The 24871-nt window shown below is 38.2% G+C and overlaps 1 protein-coding gene across 1 annotated transcript in view; it reads right to left on the bottom strand.

The window, feature by feature from the left end:
• Positions 1-12091: 12091 nt before the first annotated feature.
• The window catches only part of ADAMTSL3 (ADAMTS like 3), a 391341-nt gene continuing 378561 nt past the window's right edge, over positions 12092-24871 (bottom strand). The window contains exons 28-30 of the mRNA XM_012801847.2: positions 22773-22873; positions 13188-13402; positions 12092-12535 (exon numbers count right to left, since the gene is read on the bottom strand). Of these exons, the coding sequence (XP_012657301.1) occupies positions 12429-12535; positions 13188-13402; positions 22773-22873 (423 nt within the window). The 3' untranslated portion in view covers positions 12092-12428. The remainder of the gene's footprint in view (positions 12536-13187; positions 13403-22772; positions 22874-24871) is intronic.

The raw sequence follows: 24871 nt of genomic DNA on the forward strand, positions 1-24871 counted from the left end.
AAAAAAAAAAAAAAAAAGATGGCAAATAAGACAATAATGGCTGAGACTTTACCCTTAATGTGAGACACTAAGTCACAGACTCAGGAAGCTCAGATAACCTCATGCAGGATAAATACCAGAAGAACTACATCCATTTGCATCATTTTCAAACTATACAAAAATCAAACGTAAAGAAAAGATTCTGAAGGAAGCCAGAGGAAAAACAGTAGCTTACCTATAGAGGAAGGAAGATAATTATATTCAACATTTTCTCAGAAACCATGTGAGCAGGAAGAAAGTGAAGTGAAATACCTAAAAGTATTGAGGAAAAAAAAATCAACTCTGTATCCTGAACAATTACCTTACAAACAGGAAGGAGAAATAGAGATTTAGACAAAAAATTGAGGGAATTGGCCGGGCGCAGTGGCTCACGCCTCTAATCCTAGCACTCTGGGAGGCCAAGGTGGTGGATTGCTTGAGCTCATGAATTCGAGACCAGTCTGAGCAAGAGCAAGACCCTGTCTCTACAACAAAATAGAAAAACTCAGACAAGAGGCTCACTTGAGCCCAAGAGTTGGAGGTTGCTGTGAGCTATGACACCACCGCCCTCCTCTACCCAGGGCAACAGCTTGAGACTCTGCCTCAAAAAAAAACCCAGTAAGCCTGCCTTGCAAGAAATGTTAAAAGAATTTCACTAGTGTCATGCCTTAAAGTTAAGTCTTATCCATCATGAATTAACTTTTGTGAGTGGTGACAGGTGTGGATCCTGTTTTAGTCTTCTACATGTGGCTATCCAGGTTAGGCTATTCCTAACTATTTATTGAATAGGAATTCTTTTCCCCAGTGCATATTTTTATCTGCTTTATCAAAGATCAGGAATATGAGGATGATTTCATCTCTGAGTTCTCTGCTCTGATGCACAGGTTTATGTCTCTGATTTTTGTGCCAGCACTATGCTTTTTTAGTTATGATAGCCTTGTAGTAAGTCTGGTAAGGTGATGCCTCCTGATTTATTATGTAAGGTTGCATTGGCTATTGCAGGTTTTTTCTGGTCCCATATGATGGGTAGATTTTCTAGAGCTATGAAAAATGATTTTTTTCATTGTGGATGCTTTTTTAATGTGGATTGTGTTGAATCTGTAAATCATTTTGGGTAGTACAGCCATTTTAACAGTGCTGATTCTGCTGATACATAAGCGTGATATGTGCTTCCATCTGCTCACATCTTCCACTTCCTTTGTTAAATATATTCCTAGGTATTTTATTTTCTTTGTTGCTACTGTGAAAGGCATTGTGTCTTTGCTTTGATTCTCAGCTTGATTGTTGTTGGTGTACACAAAGGTAAAGTTTTGAGACACACTGTGTTATGGTCCATTATTTCACTTTCAAGAAATACAGTCCACAGCAGGATCCTTTCTAAATCACATGTACAGGTTTCAACTTGATGGGCTTATCAGTGTTGCTTGGAGGGTCTCATTTGTTCCCATTTGTTTGGTGCTCTGCAGCAGCTATGGAGCTAGGAAGAGAGCACTTTTGTGCAATGATTTTCTGTGATTCTCTGATTTTAAACAAATGCTTGAGCATTTGCAGTGGATTTTTGGGACCATATTCCTTCCCATGCAACAATATTTTGGTGGTTTCAGGAATTTAGAAGATTCTGAACTTCACTGAAAGACAAGGAGAGGAGTGGGTGTCCTGGCAACCACAGTGCCTAAGGAAAACATTGCCATTGTGGACTGTGGAAGAAAATGGTTTGTACAAACAATGCAGTGACATTTAAGGACACTGAGTGGCACTACAAATTGGATCACTGGCAGTGCCCTAAATCTTGCATGATTATCTTCCAGTCAGAAAAGTTTCATCCTGATGAGTGCCTCACACTTTGACAGATCGGCAAAAGCATATACATGTTGAACAGTGTGAGGAAACATTGGTCAGATTAGACAAAAGCAATCTAGACACATTTCTGACATGGTTACTGGTGATGAAACCTGGATTTACCAGTTTGATCCAGAGAACAAGCGTCAATTGACAGTGTAGATTTTTCCCCTTGTAAACCCACTAACAAAAGTGAAGCAGCCCTGAAATGCTGGAAGGAAAATGACAACTTTCTTCTCCAAATAATCATGTAACTGTTTCTCTGGAGGAAGCAAAGACTGTTTCTGCTCAGTGGTACACACCAGTGTGCCTACCAAAAGTTTTTGGGAACCTTCAAGAATGGTGGCCAAGGACAATACTGTAGGCAACTATCTTGCACCATGTGTCTGTCCACACAGCCAAAAGCACCATTCTGTTCCTGGAGTCCACAGAGGTTAAACTTATGACTCACCCACCATACAACCCTACAGTCCTGATCTATCTTCATGTGATTATTTCCTCTTCCCTATAGTAAAAAACTGCATGTGTGGAAGAAGGTTCTCTATCCCTGAAAAAGCTGTTCATGCTTATGAAAGTAAGCTTACAGCACTTAAGAAAATGAATGGAAACCAAAAATGGTTTACAAGAATGCAAAAGTGCATAGAATGTCACAGTGATTATTTTGAGAAAATATAGTCATCAAAATGATTTTACATTTCTTAATTATTGAGTACTTCAAAACTTCCATAGTGTCCCTCATATGAAAGAAAAAACCTTTATAGTTATCAGCCTAGGGAAATAATTTATGAAGAAGACCCCAGAAGCAATCACAGGACCAACAAAAATAAACAAATGGTGCCTGATCAAACTAAATAGTTTTTGCACAGCTAAGGACACAATAAATAACCTACAGTATAGAAGAAAATATTTATATGCTACACATCTGATAAAGAACTAATAACCAGAATCTACAAATAACTCAAGGAAATCAGCAAGAAAGAAAAAAAAAAACCACATTAAAAAGTGGGCAAGAGACATGAACAGAAAGTTTTCCAAATGAAGATAAGCCAAATGGCCAACAAACACGTGAAAAAATGCTCAACATTTCTAATAACCAGGGAAATGCAACTTGAAACCACAAGGAGATGTCACCTAACTCCAATGAGGATGGTTCCCATCAAAAAGTCCCAAAATAAGTGCTTGGTGTGGATACAGAGAGAAAGAAATACTTCTACACTACTGGTGGGACTACAAACTAGCACAACTTCTATGGAAAGTCGTATGGAGAAACTTTAAAGAAGTAAAAGTAGGGTGGCACCTGTGGCTCAGTGTGAGTAGGGCACTGGCCCCATATACCAATGGTGGTGGGTTCTAACCTGGCCCTGGCCAAATTGCAACAAAAATATGGCTGGGCATTGTGGCAGGCGCCTGTAGTCCCAGCTACTTGGGAGGCTGAGGCAAGAGAATCGCCTATACCCAAGAGCTGGAGGTTGCTGTGAGCTGTGACTCCATAGCACTCTACTGAGGGTGATAAAGTGAGCTTCTGTCTCTCTCTAAAAAAAAAAAAAGTATAAGTAGACCTACCTTTTGATCCAGTAGTCCCATTACTAAAAAAATTTTATAAAAACGGTCACTTTCACTTGAATCTTTATAGCAGCACAACTCACAAAGATGTGGAAATAATCCAAGTGCCCATGAATACATGAGTGGATTAATAAAATGTGGTATATCTATGCCATGGAGTATACTTGCACATTAAAATAATGGTGATCTAGTATCTTTTGTAACAACCTGGATGTTACTGGAGACTATATTTCTAAGTATTGCAAGAATGGAAAAAAAAACACTACATTACTCAATACTAAATTGGAACTGTTCAGTCAATACTTATGTGCACATATCGAAGTAAAACTCAATGGAAATCCAGTAGGTGAGAGGGTGAAGAAAGGGTTGTGTAATTCACACCTAACTGGTAAAATGCACACTTTTGGGTAAAGGGCATATTTATAACTTTGAGTTTAAAATGTACAAAGTAAAATATGTAACCAAAATATGTATACTGTAATATTCTGAAATTTTTTAAAAAGTGTTATTAAGAAGGCAAAGAATATAGATTAGTGACTCAAATATGTGTCAAGAAAGGAAAAACAAAATAAGTAAAATAAAGGCTTTTATTTTTCTTATTCTTAATTGATCTAACATAACAATTTGTTCAAAATAATAACAATGTGTTTGATTATGCATATACATTATATATATGCTTATGTGTGCTTATATACAAGTGAAATTAATGACAGCAATGCCACAAAGGATGGGAGGGAAGGATTAGGACTTTGCTATTAGTATAAGGTGCTAACACTACTTGTGAAGCAGTGTAGTGCTATTTCAAAGTGGACTCACATAAATGTATATTGCAAACTCTAGGGAAACTAGCACAAATAGGAGTATAACTGGTATGCTAAGAAAAGGAGACAAAAATCATAAAATACGCAATTAAAACTACGAAAGACAAGATCAGGCACATTCACAGTGTTTTGCCAGTTGAGGTGGTATGTGCTTGTAGTCCCAGCTACTACTCAGGAGGCTGAGGCAGGAAGATTACTTGTGGCTGAGAGTTTGAGGCTGCTGTATGCTATGCTCCTGTCTATGAATAGCCACTGCATTCCTTGGCCATATGATGAGACTGCGCCCATAAAAAAAAGAAAAAGAAAGAGAAAAACCCCACAAAAGATGGGAAAAGAATAGAAGTCAAAAATAGAAACAAAGAACAAGTACAACAAATAGAAAACAGTAATAAATCATGGGAAATATTAATTATATCATTAATCAATTTTGAATATCAATGGTCAATCCCCAATGACATTCAACTTGAATGTCAATTAAAAGAACAGAAATTTTCAGAGTGGATCAAAAATGTTATCCAAGTACATCAAATCTACGAGAAACCCATTTTTTTTCCCCGCCACAACGCCTAGCTCTATATATATATGTATATATATATATATTTATTTATATACATTAATGCATTTATAGGGTACAATGTGCTGATTTCATATACAATTTGGAAAGCTTACATCACACTAGTTAATATATCTCTCACCTCATTTACTTAATTATTTTGTTAAGACATTTATACTCTATACTTAATAGATCTGACATGTACCCTTGCAATATGCCCCATTCATACTCCCTCCCCACTCCCTTCCCATTCCCCCTTTCATTCTGGGCCATAGTTGTGATCTATCTTCATATCAAAGTGTAAGTGATTGTAAATTGGTTTCATGAGAAACCCATTTTATTTTATTATTGTTATTTTTTTGAGACAGAGCCTCAAGCTGTCCCCCTTGGTAGAGTGCCGTGGCATAGCTCACAGAAACCTCCAACTCCTGGGCTCAAGTGAGTCTCCTGCCTCCCCCTCCCAAGTAGCTGGGACCACAGGTGCCTGCCACAACACCTGGCTATTTTTTTTTCGGTTGTAGCCATTGTTGTTTGGTGGGCTGGGCTGGATTCGAACTCGCCACCTTAGGTGTATGTGGCTGGCACCTAAGCCACTTGAGCCACAGGCGCCAAGCCAAGAAACCCATTTTAAATATAAAGACACATATATAAAGACATAGAGATTAAAAGTGGAGATGGAGAAAAATATACCATGCTAATACTAACCAAAAGAAAACAGGAATAGCTATTTAATTTCAGCAAACTTCAAAGCAAGGAAAGTCAACAGGGATAAAGAGGAGTATTGCAGAAGACATAACGATAATTAACGTATATGAGCCTAACAGTAGAGCATCAAACTATATGAGGTAACTGAAGAAAAACAGAAGAATCCATTACTGGAGTTGGAGACTCCACACCTCTATCAGAAATGGACAGATCCAGTAAGCAGAAAATCAGTAAGGACATAATTACACTCATCAACACCATCAATCAACTGGAAATAATCAAGCTGTACAGACAACTTCATCCAATAATAGGAAATCACACATTTTTCTCAAGCTCACAGGGAACATTCACCAAGACAAGCCACATTCTGGGCCATAAGACACACCTTAAGGAATTTAAAAGAAATACAATGTCCGCTCTCAGACCACAATGGAATTCAACTAGAAATCAATAACAGAAAAATAACTGGAAAATCCCGAAATATGTGGACATCTTAAGCAACACATTTTTAAATACTACAAGAATCAAAAAAAACTTGAGAGAAATTGAAAATTATTTTGCACTAAATGAAAATGAAAACACAATTAAAAAATTTGTAGGATGCAGGCTTGGGGCCCGTAGCTCAGTGGCTGGGACACCAGTCACATGCACCAGAGCTGGTGGTTTGAACCCAGCCCAGGCCTTGCCAGACAACAATGACAACTACAACTGAAAAAAAAAAAAATAGCCTGGCACCTGTAGCCCCAGCTATTTGTGAGCCTGAGGCAAGAGAACTGTGTAAGCCCAATAGTTAGAGGTTGCTGTGAGCTGTGGCACCATGGCACCCTACCTAGGGTGACATAATGAGAAGAAATTGAATTCAACAATTTATCAAAAAAATTATATGCCATGACTACGTGGGATTTATTCTTGCTGTATAAGGCTGGTTCAACACTCAAAAATCAATAAATGTAATCCATTACATCAATAGGTTAAAAAAATCACATGCTCATATTGATAGATGCAGAAAAAGCATTTTACAAAATCTAACATTGATTCATGATAAAAGCTCTCAGTAAGCTAGAAACAGAGGACCTTTCTCAATTTGATAAAGAATATCTATAAACTATTGTTAACACCACATTTAGTGGTGAGAAACTCAAAGCTTTCCCACTAAGGTCAGAAACAAAACATGATGTTCTCTCTCATCACTCATTTTCAACATTATACTGGAAGTCCTAGCTAATACAAAAAGACAAGAAAGAGGGAAAAGGTAGCCAGTAATAAAATTATCTTTGTTTGCCCATGACATGATTGTCTATGTTAAAAATCCAGAAGAACCAACAAACTCCTGGAATTAATAAGTAATTATAGCAAGGTTGCATGCAAAATAAAGATATAAAAGTCAACAACTTTCCTGTATACCAGCAATGAACAAGTGGAATGTCACTTACATTAGCACCTCCCAAAATTAAATAATTATATAACAATCTAACAAAGTATGTGCAAAATCTACAGGAGGAGAGTTAACAAAACTCTGTTGAAGGAAATCAGTGAAGAACTAAATAAATGGAGAGAAAGTCCACGTTGGTGAATAGGAAGATTCAATATTGTCAAGATGTTAGTTCCTCCCAACTTCATAGATTCAATGCAATCCTAATCAAAATCTTAGCAAGTTATTTTGTGGGTATTGACAAGCTGATTTTAAAGTTTATATGGAAAGGCAAAAGACTCAGAATCTCCAGCACAATATAGGAGAAGAACCAGGTTGGAGGATTGACACTACCCTCAAGACTTACTAAAACTACAGTATTCAAAACAGTGTGGTTTTGGCAAAAGAACTGACAATAGACCCATGAAATATAATAGAGACTCAGAAATAAATATACATGAATATAATCAACTGAACTTTGCAAAGGGAGCAAAAGCAGCACAATGGAACACAGACAGCCTTTTCAATAAACAGCACTGAAACCACTGGACATCCACATGCAAGAAAAAGATCATTAAGACACAGACTTTCTACCCTTCAAAACAATTAATTCAAGTTGGATCAAAGACTTAATTGTAAAACATAAAATTATGAATTCCTAGAAGATGACGTAAAAAAAAATCTAGGTGACCATAGATATGGCGATGATTTTTATCTTTTATTTATTCATTTTCCCTGAATCAACAGATGTCTTTTATTGCATCATTAAAATATTGTAAACAGGTTTCAGCAATAATCTGGTGTCCTGTTTCTGTAGCTGAACAACTCTTAAGTCTTATTCATCAGCCTCCTGAACTTTTCCTTTTTCAGAAACACAGATACCATCAAAAAATTTTCTGATATCCTCAATTTTAACTGTTGTTGCTTGCTGAATCAAAGCAACTAAGTTTGAAACAATCTCAATGTTGTTTCCTTCAAAGATTAAATATCTGGGCTTGAAATACTAAATAAGCAACACTTAGCTTCATCCAAAACTAGTGGATGTGTTTTTCACCCAAGAAATTTGAGATTTCAACAAGAGACCTATTGTCTTAGATAATGACATTGATGGGGAAATGAGCGCACACAGACCTCGTCTTGCAGCAAAGGACATATCTGATAAAGGACTGTTGTCCAAAATACCACAAAGAATTCTTTAAACTTAACAATAAGAAGAAAAACTAAAAAATGGGCTCAAGACTTTAATAGACACCTCACCAAAGACATACAACTGGCAAGTAAGCATATGAAGAGATGTTCCACATTATATGTCATCAGGGAAATGCAAATTAAAACAACAAAATATTATCACGTAACTATTAGAATGGCCAAAATCCAGAATATTGATATGCTAAATATTGGCAAGAATGTGAATAAACAGGGACTCTTCTTCATTGTTGATGGATGCAGATGCAAATGATACAGTCACTTTGGAAGACATTTTGGCCATTTCTTACAAAACTAAACATTCTCTTATGTTGCCGTAAGGGTCTTGTGGAAAAGCAATGTCACAGCAATAAGCATGCTTATTGAAATTGTGTTTTAAATAAAGGTGACCATCTGCTTGCTCAGGCAAGCTTCTTTATTTGCGGTTGGGTTTATATAGGGAAATTTTTGTACATGCGCACAATACAGCAATGATCTCACTGATCCATTTAAACATCATGTGACAACCTTGTGATTAGCTTCTGATAATCCACTCAACATACACCTTTTGACAAACCCTTTCAACATAACCCAATCTGACATAACTTAATGGAGAAAATGTTGTTAGGCATTACTTCTTTGTTCTTATCTGATGCTCCCTGAGGCTATGGAGGAACAAGGTAGATTGAGTACCTGCCCTTGCTGGCCTTGCCATTTGGAGGCTGTTACTTCCAATCTTTGAACAAGGCATAAAGAAAATTCTTGGGCATACAGGAATTTGTGTGCAAACCTCTGCTCCCATGTAGGCCTTAAGTTAGGAGGTTTTTGCTGGAATCTTTTATAAGGAATTTTCAGGCTAGACTTCTCAAAAGCCTTTCACAAGCCCAGGTTTCATCTGTGCCATTAGATACCCGTATGCATTGGGTAAATTCCTCTTCTCTTAAGGTCCCTGAGCACATTTCCATTTCCAGACCCATCAGCAAGCGACTTCATTACTTACCCCATATCAGGAAAGGTTACTGATGGGTATATGGCCAGTTTTCCAAAGGGCTTTTTTATTGACCTTATAAAGTCAACCTTAATTCCTTAATGCAGTAAATGCTATTCCAGCCAAAGCCTTGGTCATGTTAGGCTCACAACCAACCTGGCCACTTGGGATTCTGCCTCAGTTTCTTATAAGTGTGCCTGAACAAAGTCTTTTCACTGCTCTCTCTCAAACGGCTTTTTTGGCCAGAGGCTTATAGGCGTTTCACCTATATTCTTACTGTATGATCCAGTAGTCATGTTCCAACATTTACCCAAAGGAATCTGAAACTTACATCCACAAAACCCCCTGCACATAGAAGTTTATAGCAGCTTGATTCATGATTGCAAAAATTTGGAAGCAACAAAAAAGGATCTTCAGTAGGTAAATGGAAACATAAACTAAGGTACATCCTGACAAGGGAATAGTATTCATTGCTAAATAGCAATGAGCTATAAAAATATGAAAAGACACAGAGGAACCTTAAATATTTATTACAAAGTCAAAGAAGCCAATCTGAAAAGAGTACATGCTATATGAGTCCAGCTGTATGAGATTTTAGAAAAGACAAAACTATGGAGGCAGTAAAAAGATCAGTAGTTACCAGAAGGTTCATGGGGTAATGGGCAGGATGAAAAGTCAGAGCAAGCAAGATTTTTAGGGTGATGAAAATACTCTATGTGATACTATAATGATGGACACATGTCATTATACATTTGTTCAAACCCATATGTATGACACCAAGAGTGAACCCTTATAAAACTCTGGACTTTGGGTGATAATGATGCATCAGTGTAGGTCCACTGATGATAACAAATGTCCCACTCTGGTAGGAGGCACTGATAATGTGGGAGGCTGTGCATGTGTTGGGACAGGAGGTATATGGCAAATCTTTGAAGATTTACCTTCTGATCAATTTTGTTATGAAACAAAAACTGCCTTACAAAAACACTCTTTTTGAAACAGCTGTTTGTACCTCTTGCTCTCCCAACTACCATCTGTTTCTATACCTGTTTCAGGTTGTTTGTTTGGGACTTAGTTCCTCTTCTGCTCTGACTTGTTGAGAAATATGATCCACCAGATGTAAATGAGTGGGCTGTGGGAATTAGAGTGAATATCTGTGCAATCTGTCTGAATCTTGTAATTCACACTCCAAAGGACAGTCCAAGGCAACATTGAACCCCATGGGGGTTGCTCCTTAACTAACAAGTGGGGCAGCCAAGGTGACAATACCCAAGGATACCAAAAATATAACACAAATAAGTGCCTATATTTATAAGGATGCCACTGAATAATAAAAGTGAATTTATTTCTGGATTACTTAACGATCATGAAAGGGAAACATTAATTCTCGTGTTATAAAAACAGTAGTAAAATACAGTACACCAGAATGCCATTTGAATGACAATGACAAACGTGTAACAGCCAATGAAAAATAGTAACCTTTAACTTTAGATATAAAGGTAAAGCAATTTAATAAGAAATTTTGTTAATAAGAAAAATATATGTCCCATGTCTTTATTACATACTGTACAAAATAAAATATTGCACCTTTACTTCATATAATAAATATATACAAAGAGTAATTTACAAATGATCTTTCTTTTAATTTAATAACCAACAATCAAATGTGATTGACCATTAACAACTCATGGGCTGGTGTGTCCTCTTCACCTTCTTCTATCCATCCCTAGCCACCAAACCCCCCCACATACAGTAGTGCTCATCCCAGTGTCAGTGAGGCTGAAGTTAGAACAGCACAGACCTGGTGCCCAGAATGTTGTAGAGGAACTCAGCAGGCTTGCCCACAGACAAAGCCAAAGCCACAATGTACCATTTACTTATACTGACCAGGGACCAGGTCCAGCACAACCTGCTGCAGGTAACTGTGGCTGACAAGGCTGTAGGCCACATACATGTATGCAGGCAGCTGGGACACAGAATAAAGAATTACGACCACTTATTTTGGGTTGTGTGTCATCTAAAATCATCACTAGGATATAAGAGAAAGAGCCCATAACCAAATCAGCTCTACAACTGAAAATTTAATGACAGTCTGAACCTACTTCAGCAACAACATTTACTCCAAACTTAACTTTCACTCTGACACTGTCACTAACACCAGCATTGGCCCCAGTCTAAAGCCAACTCAATCCTGACCTCAACTGGCCCTATCCCTAACCCCTAAAGCCAACTCTAGCTTAACACTAACTTAACTCCTTTTCTCACCTCACCCAGTCCTAGCTCTAATCCTAAAACTAAAACTAACCTTTGCCCTTTTCTCTAAATCCTAAACCAAATCCTAACTCTAACCTGAACAGTGTAACTTCTAGCCTAACCTAATTCACTTTGGATTTGCTGAAAAATTGCTCAAATTAAAGCATTTATTTACTATAAACAATTCTTTTTGACTATCATGTTTCTTATTTAGATTACTTTCTTATAAATTTTCCAAAATAAAAATCCTCAGGATACCATTCTATGCATAAATTAGGTCTAATAAGGCTTTGATATTTCTGCTTGTGTGCAACAGAATAGTGCTTTAAAACAAGATTCATTCACAGTTCTTAAAAAGAAAGCTTTGAATATATGTGTACTTTGAAATCAGTAGAAAAGGGTAACTTTCCCTCTTTGACTTCCAAGATGTCTCACTTGGTCACAGATTTCTGTAGTTGTGAAATTGGCAGCAATATCTACTGTGTGTTTTCTTCCATGGGAGCTCTAAAGGCAAGGACAAGATGCTATTACCCATGAATCTGTGGTCAGTCAGTGCCACAAGCCTGTCCAGAGACACTGTCTCTTTTTCACAGACTAAACTTAAGGATCTATGAAAATGTCACTAGCACCAACATCTTAACTGGCCAGAGCTTCTAAAATGTAAATACCTTAAAACCTATAGAAACCCTACAACTTGAAAGTCATCAGCTGTTGTGTTTCCCAGGTCTTCAGGCTGTACCACTCAGCGCTAGTCCACAAACCACAGGAAAGAGCTAGCACATGTTGGTGCCCTGTGACCCTGGGGATTTCCTGATTAGACAGACTTGATGAGGACATGCAATGGCAGGTACATTATGGTATTTTTGTTAATCCTAGAATGCAGCAATTTTAAAAATTGGAATTAAAAATTGACCATGGGAAAATTTTGCTTTACAAAATTTTAACAGTGGTGTTTTTGTATCAACCCCTCTTTGATCATAGAATCTAGAGTCTTTTAAGAAATACATATATATTCTGAACCAGCGACATGCGGAGAAGAGCTTTGGCATTTTCCTTTTATCTTCACAGCAGCATCATGACCCCTCCAGAGGTTTATCCTTCTCGACATGACTGACAGCACCTTTGTCTGTAGAGGGGCAGTGAGCACAAATTAAGGCGCTTCACAGACATGCAGTAGTGTGTTGTATCTGTGCAATCTCCTGCCAGAAAGAAAAAAATCCATGGCTCACAGCTCATTAGAGTTCCTCTATACTAAAAAGTCACTTGAGTTTATGAAACCACATACATGTGCCTTTGGTTGAAGTTATTGCTTTGCCTTAGAGTCAGAGGTGCATTAGACCCTTCCCAGCTCAGCCAAGTGGCCTGGTGCTGCTCTCTGGGGACCTCCCTGCCCCTTTGGCCCATCTCCCCCTCTCAGTGCTCAGAGCAGCAATGCTTAGCTTTTGCAGGGTCAGGTACCCCTTGGAAGACTTATGAAAGTGATGGACCTGCTCCCTGAAATTCATCTCTACATAACTTTCAGGACCTTTCCATACCTGCACAAGCCCATTCATGGACTCTGTCTTGGCAGATGAGACTACCAGACAGAAGAGAAGTGTGTGAAGAGAAGGGGAAGGCAGCCCCTAATGCCAGCACCCTACTAATTTAACTGCATCTTCTCTAGAGAACACAGTTGTACCCACACAAAGGAGCTAATCCCATAATGTCCCAAGTATCCATTCTGAATGGCCCTTCAGATGAAACCCTGATAAGGCAGGCACCATTAGGGTCTGATGTGGTAATGATGCCACCACAACATCCAACACCATCAAGGCCTCTAGAGCAGTGGTGATACCTGAGAGGGGTACATACTATCACAGGAAGGCCCCAGACAGTGCCGCCAGGAAGCTGGTTTCTTTTTCTGCACACAGTGTCTCTCAGCCACAGGCGTACAGCTCCTTGTGTGCAGACAGTCAACTTTCCGAGACTGGAAGCCCCTGCCACAGGCTGCTGTACAGGGCCTCCAGGGGCCCGCACGCCAACAGGTATCACAGGCCCCTGACGCACAGTTCCTCCGTAAGGTGGGTCTGAAAGGAAATAAAGTGGATCACAGGAGAGGCAGGGTGTCACTTCTTGTGAGACCAAGCCTTTTACCTATTATACATTCTATGTACTAAAGGTTTGATAGTTAGGGCCCTAATCATCACTGATTTGCACAGTTCATTTTTGGCTAAGCAAAGTAATGGTCCAATCATGTTAGAACTAATTGAATTACTTCATATTGCAGTCGACTTTCAAGCCATTGAGAATAACCCTGTAGTCCATGAAAGTTAGCCCCAGATGTATTAGGAGGGTTCTGGAAACTGTCACAGATGCATGATTGGCAAAGAAGGGAGAAGACCTGTTTTAGAAAAATTCAATTCAATAAATATTTAAGAATTTTCATGTGTGAGGCACATGAGTGTGAGAAAGTAGAAATGGGTGAATTATACCCCTAGTGTCAAAAAAGTTCAAAAATATATGGTAAGAATCAACCAGTGACCAATTTCATACAGTATGAGTCAGGCTAAAGTCACTGCCACTAAGAGAAGGGCCAATAGTGAGAGCTCACACTCAAAGTGCACATGAGGAAAATCAAGGGGAAGGTGCAGGTTGAATTGTGCAAATGTATCGTGGTTACTGGGAAAGGCTTTGGTGTACTGTAAGACATCATAGTCTCAGACTCTTTTGTCTAAAACCAAGATATCCCCCTCTTCTATGCTGTACTGTCTAGAAGGACAGTGAGGACATTCCTCACTGCCTGGAGCTGATGGTCTCTGCTTAGATGTCCTCTGATGAGGAAGGTGTGGCAAGCCAACCAAGTGTCTCCATGGATTCCCAAAGTCAAGTCAAAGCACACACAGCAAAAGATATGTTCTGATCAATTTAGGCAAGGAAGGGAATTATTTACTATAATGGTCTATAATAAGCACTTGAAACATATTCTGTAACAAGTATGAATTTATATGTGAGCAATCTAGTCTGCTAAAACAGGTGCTCTTACATTTATATTTAGGGAACATCAAGACTTGTAGTCAGGAACTATCAAGTCTCTCTGATTGTTTTGCTCTTTAAAATAGAGCAGAAAAGTAATAACCTCCAAATTTTGAAAAGATATTTACTTTGAAGGACAGAGTCACCTTAGTGGACCCATTTTGGGGTATCTGTCCTTGTTATTGAGGGCAGGGCTTCTGGAAGATATATTCTTATTGCATGAGAATGTGTCCCCAGCCCCAAAGAGGAATTGAAGAGGGCCCTCACTTAAGAGGGTTCAACAGTTGTCTTTCTCTTAGGAATTTGATGGTCATGGGAACAAGACACGTCACCCTGAAGTTGGGAGCAGTAGTGGCCACGTTCTGCCACATGGGCCAGAGAGATAGGAAAGGAAAGCAAGTTTTCAGAAAGAGCAAGGAATGAAGCAGGAACCCACAGAGCCACAGAGGTGAGGAGAGAGAAGGGAGAACCAGTCACTCCCACTCTTGGTTCTAGTCCTTCTGGACATCTAACCGCATTCTCCCTTTGGATTCTATGAGATGTTTTAGTAATATTGTTAAAACCCCCTACTCAAAGTCTTTTACGGAGAAGAAAGTAAATGTATAAGATAATAAATGTATGGGATTTATGAGTAATGTTGGCTCTGAACTTTTGAAAACTTAGTTAACAAAATTTTGGATCAATAGAAAAAAAAGCATGAATTTGAAATCTCTGAATGCCTTGGTTCTCAGTATTATCATTTTTTTATTGAATTTATTGCTTATTAAATTATTTAGTTTTTCAAAGTCTCCTTTTAAGTGTGCATACATGTATAAGGCATTTGGAACACCTGATTTATTTTCACAATTGAAAATATTGTGATAATTGGTAACTTTTCTAAGGGAGAGTATTACACATACTGTGTAATACACAGTTGCAATACTGAGATTAAGCAGTAGGGGGAGACCCCCATCAAAAGGTTTGCTTAAACAATACTGTCCCACCAAACCGTTTATAAGGTTAATGAGGTAGAGGGGTGCCCTGTTAACTGATTTAGTTTCCCCCCGTGGATTTGAATCTAAGAGACCAAAAGTTGAATTGATTTGAATAACAGAGCAAAGCCTGAGTACTGCTCAGCTACCTCCCTATATGGAGATCAGCTTTTCTACTGAAGAACACTGAACAAATATTCAAAAAATATATTTAAAAGGATATCAAATGTGTTGGGTGGTCTTGTCTCATTAAGTCCCTTGTTGTCTTTGCATAAATCATTCCAAGTTGACTTTTGTTTTCAGCCCAAAGGGCTGTAATATATCCACTTCTGTTCAATGGAAGGTAGGGCTCAGCGGGAAGTCAGGAGGAACCCCTAAGCTTCCTAAATACAAAGAATGAGAAGGGAACAGGGACCTGTAGACAAAAACAGAACTGAAGTCCAGAACATCTCAGAGGCGGCAATTGAGAACATATTAAAAAAAAACCCAACCAGGCTTGGTGCCAGTAGCACAGTTGTTATGGCACTGGCCACATACAACAAGGCTGGTGGGTTTGAACACAGCTCAGACCTGCTAAATAACAACAACTGCAACAAAAAAATAGCCAGGTGTTGTGGTGGGTGCCTACAGTCCCAGCTACTTGGGAAGCTGAAGCAAGAGAATTGTTTAAGCCCAAGAGTTGAGGCTGCTGTGAGCTGTGATGCTACAGCACTCTACCAAGGGTAACACAGTGAGACTCTGTCTCAAAATAAATACATAAACAAAATGAGAAGATAAAAATAAATTAAAAAACCCAAACAAACAAACAAACCCACAAAAGCAAGGCTGGTCCAGCAGAGGACATTGGCAAAGGCAGGACTCAGGATAGGGACACCTGAGCCCATGTATAAAACTGAACACCAGCAAGCACTATGCACACAACTGGGGCTCAGGTGTTTTACTCCATGGAACATGGATGTAGAAATGGTAGCAGAAATCAAAGTCACTCTGTTTTTAACTAGCTTTCTCAACTTCTCATTTCTATTCATTCTGCCCCACTCTTGCCTCAAATAACTCCTTTTACCACAGTCAGATGGAAGAACTAATTCTGAGGACAAGAGATCACAGGCCTGGTTGGTTAGCAGAAGCAGACAGAAGGGGGTAGTTTTCAAAAGATGCAGATTGCCAGGTAATTTCCTAAAGGTTCTGACTGATAAAGTCTGAGGTAAGTCCCAAGACTCTTTATTTTGCAGAAATTTCCTAGGCGATTCTGACTCTGAGCTGAAGTTAGAAGCAAACTTTGGAAGCAAACTTTCTGCATCCTCAGCATTTCCTCAGGTACCCATGTTGTCATCTTGCCATAAGTCTGGCTAGCTCTACCCTGATAATCCCCATGCCTTCTATGACCTTTCAGTGGTGGCCATACCTCTTCCCAGGGTCTAGAGAAGAATGTCCAGCTGATAGTCGGCTTACCTCTGGTCCTGCACCCACAGCCATGAATGGCTGGACCCCTTTAAACACCCTCTAACTGAGGCCCTGCTATGGCAACAGGGGGGTAGAGGTGTTCTCATTGCTCTAAGGGAAGATCTAACACCTCACCTACCTATAGGACCCCACAGTCAGATTGCTGATTCAGCAGAAGAGGTCCTTGTAGGAAACGGGGTTAAAATACTGCAAAAGAAACCCTCAACAGCTCTCACTACTAACCAACTTAGTCCTTTATCCACGAACTACCAGTTATTTGAGGAAAAATAACCATATGAAAGAAAAGCAGCAGGTCATAAAAACAGAACAGCTTGCAAACCTGGAGGAAACAGAAATAAAAGAGAAATGCTCACTTGATTCCTTCAGGGGTGTCCAACTTGCAGGGCATGGCCATGTGCTGATTTTGTGAGGATTGTTTTTGTTTATCTGTGATGATGGATATCATGAAAAGTATGCACAGGACTTTTTGGTTTTTTGGCTAATCAGCTTTGCTTAATATTGGCGTATTTAATGTGTGGCTCAAGACAACTCTTCTTCTTCCAATGTGCAGCAGAAAAGAAAAAAGGTTGGACACTTCTGCTAGCTTTAGAAATTTTTCTCCTATTATTTTAAAGAAATTTCTACCTTTTCATTTTACTCCCACATCTCATTGCCTAAAACCCCATTTAATCAGATTTTGAACCCTTTGGTAGGTTCTTCCACACCTCTTCTCTTCTCTTTTTCATTTTCTGTGTATTTTTGCAGCTTTCCATTAGAGAGTGCGTGGCATAGCCAAGGAACGAAAAGCACGATGTAGCTGGAACATGAAAAGCAGGAGTCTGAGGTTTTGGATGAGGCTGTGTAGGGAAGTGGGACTTGAGCATGTGGCATTTTACAAAACACATTAAAGATTTTGGTCAGTCTTCCTAATATTAAGAGATTTTTAGTCCACCATGAGTTGTGGGGGTGGTATGATCAGATTTGCCTTTGGTAACATGCACTCCAGCTTCAGTGTGGAGATGGGGTTGCAAAGGAGCATGGATGGATGGCTGTGGCACTGGACCAGGTGAGAGATGACACCAGCCTGGCCAAAGGGAATGGCAGCAGAAAGGGAAAAAAGTAAATGAGTTCAAGAAAAAAAAAATACAAAGATTCATAAAGAATGTAAAAAGTAATCAGAAAAGGATAAAATTATAATGAGGATAATTATTATGGCATTAATGGCTAATTTTTTATCCATCATATTGGCAAAATTTTTAAAAGACCTGTACAGTGTTGATACAAAGGGGACAATTTGCACAGATTTTGATGGTAATTTGGTAGTATCAAAATGAGCATGCCTACCAATTCAATTCCACATCTGAAAATCTATCCTGTAAAAATATTACCCTTTGTACACAGATATAAGTTCCAGGATGTTTACTACAGCATTTGTCCGTAATAGTAAAAAATTAAAGTAATCAAGTATCTAAATATCAAACAATCTGAATATCAAATATCCACTACTGGGGCAGTGCCTTTGGCTCAGTGAGTAGGGCGCCAGCCCCATATACCAAGAGTGGCGGGTTCAAAGCCGGCCTTGGCCAAACTGCAACAAAAAAATAGTCAGGCATTCTGGTGGGTTTCTGTAGTCCCAGCTACTCAGGAGGCTGAGACAAGAGAATTGTCTAAGCCCAAGAGCTGGAGGTTGCTGTGAGCTGTGATGTCATGGCACTCTACCAAGGGCAATAAAGTGACACTTTGTCTCTAAAAAAAAAAAAAAAAAAAAAAAATCCACTACTGAATAGCAGAATATTAAGTACAATGTTACTTAAAAGATTAGAAAGATTAGAAAGAATAAAGTTTACTTTTACCAGAAGAGAAAAGTCTATAATGTATTCCCTTTTTAGGTTTTTTTGGGGGGTTTGAGACAGGGTCTCACTTTGTGCCCTAGGTAGAGTGACATGGCGTCACAGCTCACAGCAACCTCAAACTCGTGCACTCAAATGATCCTCTTGCTTCAGCCTTTCAAGTAGCTGGGACTATAGGCACGCATCACAACACCTGGGTAATTATTCTATTTTTAGTAGAGACAGTGTCTTGCTCTTGCTCAGGCTGCTCTCAAACTCCTGAGCTCAGGCAATATACCTGCCTGGGCTCCTCAGAGTGCTAGGATCACAGGTCTGAACCACTGCACCTGTCTTTTATTTGTTATTGTTCTGGTAGATCTTTTAATATATATTTATATACATGGATTTCAGTGGGTGCAATGTTTTAAAATGTATAACAAACATTTTATTTGACAAATTTCTGAGTTTTGCATATATTTATTTCAAAATATTAAGGGGTACATGTGTTTCTGTTATATGGATCCTTGTATAATGCTTAAATCACAGCTTTTGGTGTGCCTGTCACCAGTGTTTTCTATACACAATAGGTAGTTTTTACCTCCTCATCCCCCTGCCATGTGTGCCCTTCCTGGTTTCTATGTCCTTTACATCTCTTTGTGCCTGTGTGTATCCATCATTTAGCTCCTACTTAGTAGTGAGAACATATGGTATTTGGTTTTCCATTCTGGAGATACTTCACTTAGGATAATGGTCTCCAGCTGCATCTAAGTTGCTCCAAACAACATCATTTCATTCCTTTTTATGGCTCTGTAGTACTCAATGGTATACATATAGCACTATTGCTTTATTTACTTGTGAACTGAGGAATATTTAGGGTGATTCCATATCTTTTGTAATTGGGAACTGTGTTGTGATAAACATTCAAGTGCAGGTGTCTTTTTTTTTATAAAGTGACTTCCTTTCCTTTGGGTAGATATGCAGCAGTCAGACTGTTGGACTGAATAGTGTGGAGATTTTTGAGGAATTTCCATACCGTTTTCCCTAGAGGTTATGTGTACTAATTTTCTGTCCCACTAACAGCATATGAACATTCCTTTCTCTCTGCATCCTTTTTTTCACTTTAGTATTTTGTACTGCCATTCTGATTGGGGTAAGGTGGTATCTCATTGTAGTTTAATTTGAATTTCCCTGATGATTAGGATGTTGAACATTTTTTCATGTTTCTTGGGCCATTCGTCTATCTTCTTTTGAAAAACTTCCATTCATGTCTTCTGCCCACTCTTGATTTGTCTTTTTCTTGCTGATTTTTTTTTTTTTTTTTGTAGATTCTGGATATTAGTCCTTTATCAGCTGTATAGTTTGCAAATATTCTCTTTCATAGTGTAGGTTGTCTATTCACTTTGTCAATTGTTTTCTTTCCTGTGTAGAAGTTTTTAGTTTAATTAAGTTCCGTTTATTTATTCTTATTGCTGTATTTGCCTTTGGGGTCTTAATCATAAATTCTTTGCCTAGGTTGATGTCTAGAATAGTTTTTCCTATGTTTTCTTCTAGAATTTTTATGGTTTTATGCCTTCCATTGAAGTCTTTTATCCATCTTGAATTAGTTTTTATCAATTGAGAAAGATAGGCATCCTATTTCATTCTTCTGCTTATAGCTAGCCTGTTTTCTCAGCATATTTATTGAATAGGGTTTGCTTTCTCCAGTGTATATTACCTGCTTTATTGATGATCAGTTGGTCATAGCTACATGGTTTTATATCTGGGTTCTCTACTCTGTTCTCTTGGTCTACCTCTGTACTTTTATTCCAGTGCCATGCTGTTTTATTTACTGCAGCCTTGTAGTATAATTTGAAATCAAATAATGTGATGCCTCTTTTGTTTAAAGATTGTTTTGTTTATATGAACTCTTTTTTTAAATTAATCATAGCTGTGTACATTAATGCAATCATGGGGTACAATGTGCTGGTTTTATATATAATTTGAAATATTTTCATCATGTTTCAAATGAAACTTAGGATTATTTTTTCTAGATCTATGAAATATGACCTTAATATTGTGATGGAGATAGAGTTGACTCTGTAAATCAGTTTGGGAAGTATGGACATTTTGAAGGTGTTGAATTTGCCAATCCATGAGCAAGAGTATTTTTCCATTTGTTTGTGTCATCTATTTCTTTCATGAATGTTTTATAGTTCTCCTTGTAGAGGTCTTCCCCCTCTGTAAAGTACGTTCATAGGTATTTTATTTTCTTTGTAGCTGTTGTGAATGGTATTGAGTCCTTTATTTGATTCTCAGCTTGACTATTATTAGTATAGAGAAATGCTATGATACATGTATACTGATTTTATAACCTGAGACTTTGATGAATTTATTTATCAATTCTAAGAGTCTTTTGCTGTGGTGTTTAGGGTTTTCTAAATGCAGGATCATATCATCAGCAAACAGGGATAGTTTGACCTCCTCTTTTCCAATTTGGATGCCCTTTATTTCATTCTCTTGCCTAATTGCTCTAACTAGGACTTCCAATATTATATTGAGTAGAAGTGGTGACTGTGGGCACTTTTGTCTTATTCCAGTTCTTAGGGAAAATGCTTTTAATTTTCTCCAATCTTTATGATGTTGGCTATGGGTTTGTCATACATGGCTTTTATAATTTGAGGTATGTTTCTTCTATGCCTAGTTTGTTGAGGTTTTTTATCATGAAAAGGTGCTGGATTTTATCAAATGCTTTTTCTGCATCTATTGAAATGATCATATGGTCTTTGTTTTTGTTCCTATTTATATCATGAGTTTATAGTATATTCTTAAGAAGTAGAAGCAAGTTTCAAAAAAACACATATGCTTTTAAAAGTTCAATAAACAAATATGTATGTATTTGTTTTTGTGAAAACATCTTTGTGAATGCAAAGTAAAACATCTGGAATGATGCATGTCAATCTGTGTGTGTGGTCTCTATCTCCTCAGCAAAATGGGAAACTAGGTTGTTTATTGAGAATGAGAGTAGCCGTTTCAAACATTTTCCATTTGAGAAAAATGGTTCTGGCTTGAAATCATGTTGTGGGGAATAGGAAATACAGCTGACTCTACACTGCCAAACCTCACTGAAGGTTCAAAATGGTAACTGAGCCAATTGTCAAGGTCATCCTATTTTCTTCAGAAAGACTCAGTATGTGGAGGAGGAAGAAATAGTTTTCAGTTAAACACTTTCCATGATCCAGGCTGCTAAGGTGCTTCATACTAAGCCAAATAATTAAAACTTTCCAGCTCTGAGTTTACATGGATAATAATATTCCATTTTGCAGATTAGATGGTTAGGTAGTCAAAGGTCACACAATAAAAGAGGACAGAACTCCACAGTCCCTGACTAGTGAGCCTTCCAGGCTCTTTTTCCCACTTTTTGCTGGGGGGGTGGATGTTACTCTCTGGGATGATGGAGCTGCCAGATGGAAGGCGTCTGGATCTCTAGGTGACCTCATAAAAATTTTTCCAGCCCTAAACCATCTACTAGGTCAGACTTTTATAGAAGAGAAAAGCAAACTCCACTCTTATTTAAGCCCCACAATAAGATAGAAGTTTATTTTATTATCTGTTAAACGACTGTGCCAATATCCTAATCAAAACAGTTTCTAAACAGGAAGAAAGCAATTCATTAAAAACATTAAGGAGATTTAATATATAAACCTAAATAAAATGTTACTGGGCTTGACCAACTTTGTATAGAGAGGAAGAAGTATTTGCCTATTTTCAATGCTACAATTTTTTTCCTTTTAGGGTAGTTTCTCTTTGTTTAACAGCCAAATCATTTATAATTATAAATAGTATATAGTAACTACTAATTGAGTATGATACATACTACTGAGGATGGCACTAAAGAAATCATAATTTTTTATTTTTTTTTTTGAGACAGGGTCTCTCTGTCTTGCTCTGGCTATAGTCTAGCAGTGTCCTCATAGATCACAGCAACCTCAAACTTTAGGACTCCTGGGATTCTCCTTCCTCAACCTCCTAAGTAGCTGGGATTGGTCACAGCTGTACTCCACTGTGCTTGACTAATTTCATAATTTAATGGAAAATTGTCAGTTATAAGAGGGGGTAGACACTAGTAATGGTTCTATTTTCAAGTGGTTACAGTCACTGACTGGGACAAGGGCCAGTGTGCTGCTCTAGAGCAGGGCCAGTACCTCCTTCTGTTGTCACAGTTGGAGTCAGAGCTGTTGTGGTGCTGACAAGCTGTGTGGCGCTGCTGCATCCTCACACCATGACCCCTGCAATGTCCAGGACACTGGAACCAAAGCATAACACAGAGTAAATCCATAAGCTCATGCATGTTGTGCATCCTGAGATCGTGTACCGAGGGATAGCCAAAGACCAGTTACAAGGGGACCACCTGTTAGAGGATCAGAGTGCATCTCTGGGGACCAGATACCCCTCCTTTTGAGCCAAGAAGATACTTCAGCTTCCTCTCCCTTCCTTTACACCCCTGAAACTTAGACCACCTCTAGGGAGAAGGGGAAAGGACTTGGCAAATCTTGAATTGATTGGGCTTAAGTCCGGAAATGATTACACTTAAAATCATAAGTAAATGCCAAGTTTGGGTTTTCTGCTATGAGCAAAAATGAAGGGTTGAATGCTAATATGAATTTAATTATAGGAAAAATATAAAAATTTTTGACATGAAGTCTTTAATTTTTTACTTAATCATAATAATGTCTATTAATTTTTCCGTATAATTTATTTTATGCTTGAAAAAGTCTTTCCTGTAGTGATAATTCTATTTGTATTTAATTACTTAAATAGATAGTTAGCTCTTTAAACAGGTTGGAATTTATGTTGGTGCATAACCTGACTGTGGGCTTTGATTTTACTTATTTTTCTTTACATTTTAAGAAGCTTTATTGAGTTATAATTCACAAACTTTACAAATAACCATTTAATGTATATAATTTAATGGTTTTTTAGAGTTATATAATCTTTACCACAGTCAATTTTAGAATGTTATCATCATCCCCAAAAGACACCTGTACTTTTTGCAGTCACTCCTCATTCCTCCTGTTACCTCTCCCCACAGGCCTAGGTGACACTTACCTACTTTTTGCCTCTATGGATTTTATGCCTCTACCCAGCCCAGGCAGGTGGCATAAATGTGTTAGACAGTATGTGTCCTTTGCATCCATCTTCCTTCACTTCCCACAATGTTTTGAAGACTTAGCCATGTGGGGTGCTTCTCTGCACCTCACTTCATGGCCAAGTAATTCCATCGTGCAAACAAGCCACAGTTTATCTACTCATCAGTTCTTTCTTCTTTTTTCCTATCAGAGGTTATTACTATTGTGTTGTTTTGACTTTTTGGTTATTCTGAATAGTTCTGCCATGAACATTCATGTACATATTTTGTGTGGACATACAGAGTATTTTCATTTCTCTCATATTGTAAGTAGCTCTACGTCTAACATTGTGAGGAACTGTCAGATTGTCTTCCAGAATGGCTGCACCATTTTACATTTCCACCAGCAATGCATGAAGTTTCCAATTTCTCCATGTCCTCAATAATCTGTGTTGCTATGTTTTTTTTTTTTTTTTGTTAATGTCATCCTAGTAGGTGTAAAGTTGTATCTGATCACATCCCCCTCTAGACTAAGGATAAGCATCTTTTCATGTGCTTCTTGGCCATTTGTATATCTTTATTCAAGGATTATCTATTCAGATCATTTGGGATGTTTTAATTGTTTTTTTTGTGTGTGTGTTTTTGCTATTGAGTTGTAAGTATTCTTTATATGTATTTTTGGTATAAGTTCCTTTTTAATGCATAATTTTTAAGTATTTTCTCCCATTCGGTGGGTTCTCTGTTTCCTTTCTTGATAGTTTCCTTTGTAGCACAAAAGTTTATTCATTTTATTTAGACTAATCTATCTTTTCTTTTGTTCTTGCTTATGCTTTTGATGTTGTATCTAAGAAATCTTTCTTAAAGCATGAAAACTAATACCTATGCTTTCTTTCAACACTTTCATAGTTTTAGCTCCTAAATATAGGTCTTTGATCCTTTTTTTTGAGACAGAGCCTCAAGCTGTCCCCCTAGGCAGAGTGCCGTGGCATTACAGCTCACAGCAACCTCCAACTCCTGGGCTCAAGCGAGTCTCCTGCCTCCGCCCCCCAAGTAGCTGGGACCACAGGCGCCCGCCACAACGCCCGGCAATTTTTTGGTTGCAGCCGTCATTGTTGTTTGGCGGGTCCGGGCTGGAGATTCGAACCCGCCACCTTAGGTGTACGTGGCTGGCACCTT

The sequence above is a fragment of the Otolemur garnettii genome, unplaced genomic scaffold, assembly GCF_000181295.1.
Source record: "Otolemur garnettii isolate 467f Iridium unplaced genomic scaffold, OtoGar3 scaffold00011, whole genome shotgun sequence".
NCBI classification, from domain to species: Eukaryota; Metazoa; Chordata; class Mammalia; order Primates; family Galagidae; genus Otolemur; species Otolemur garnettii.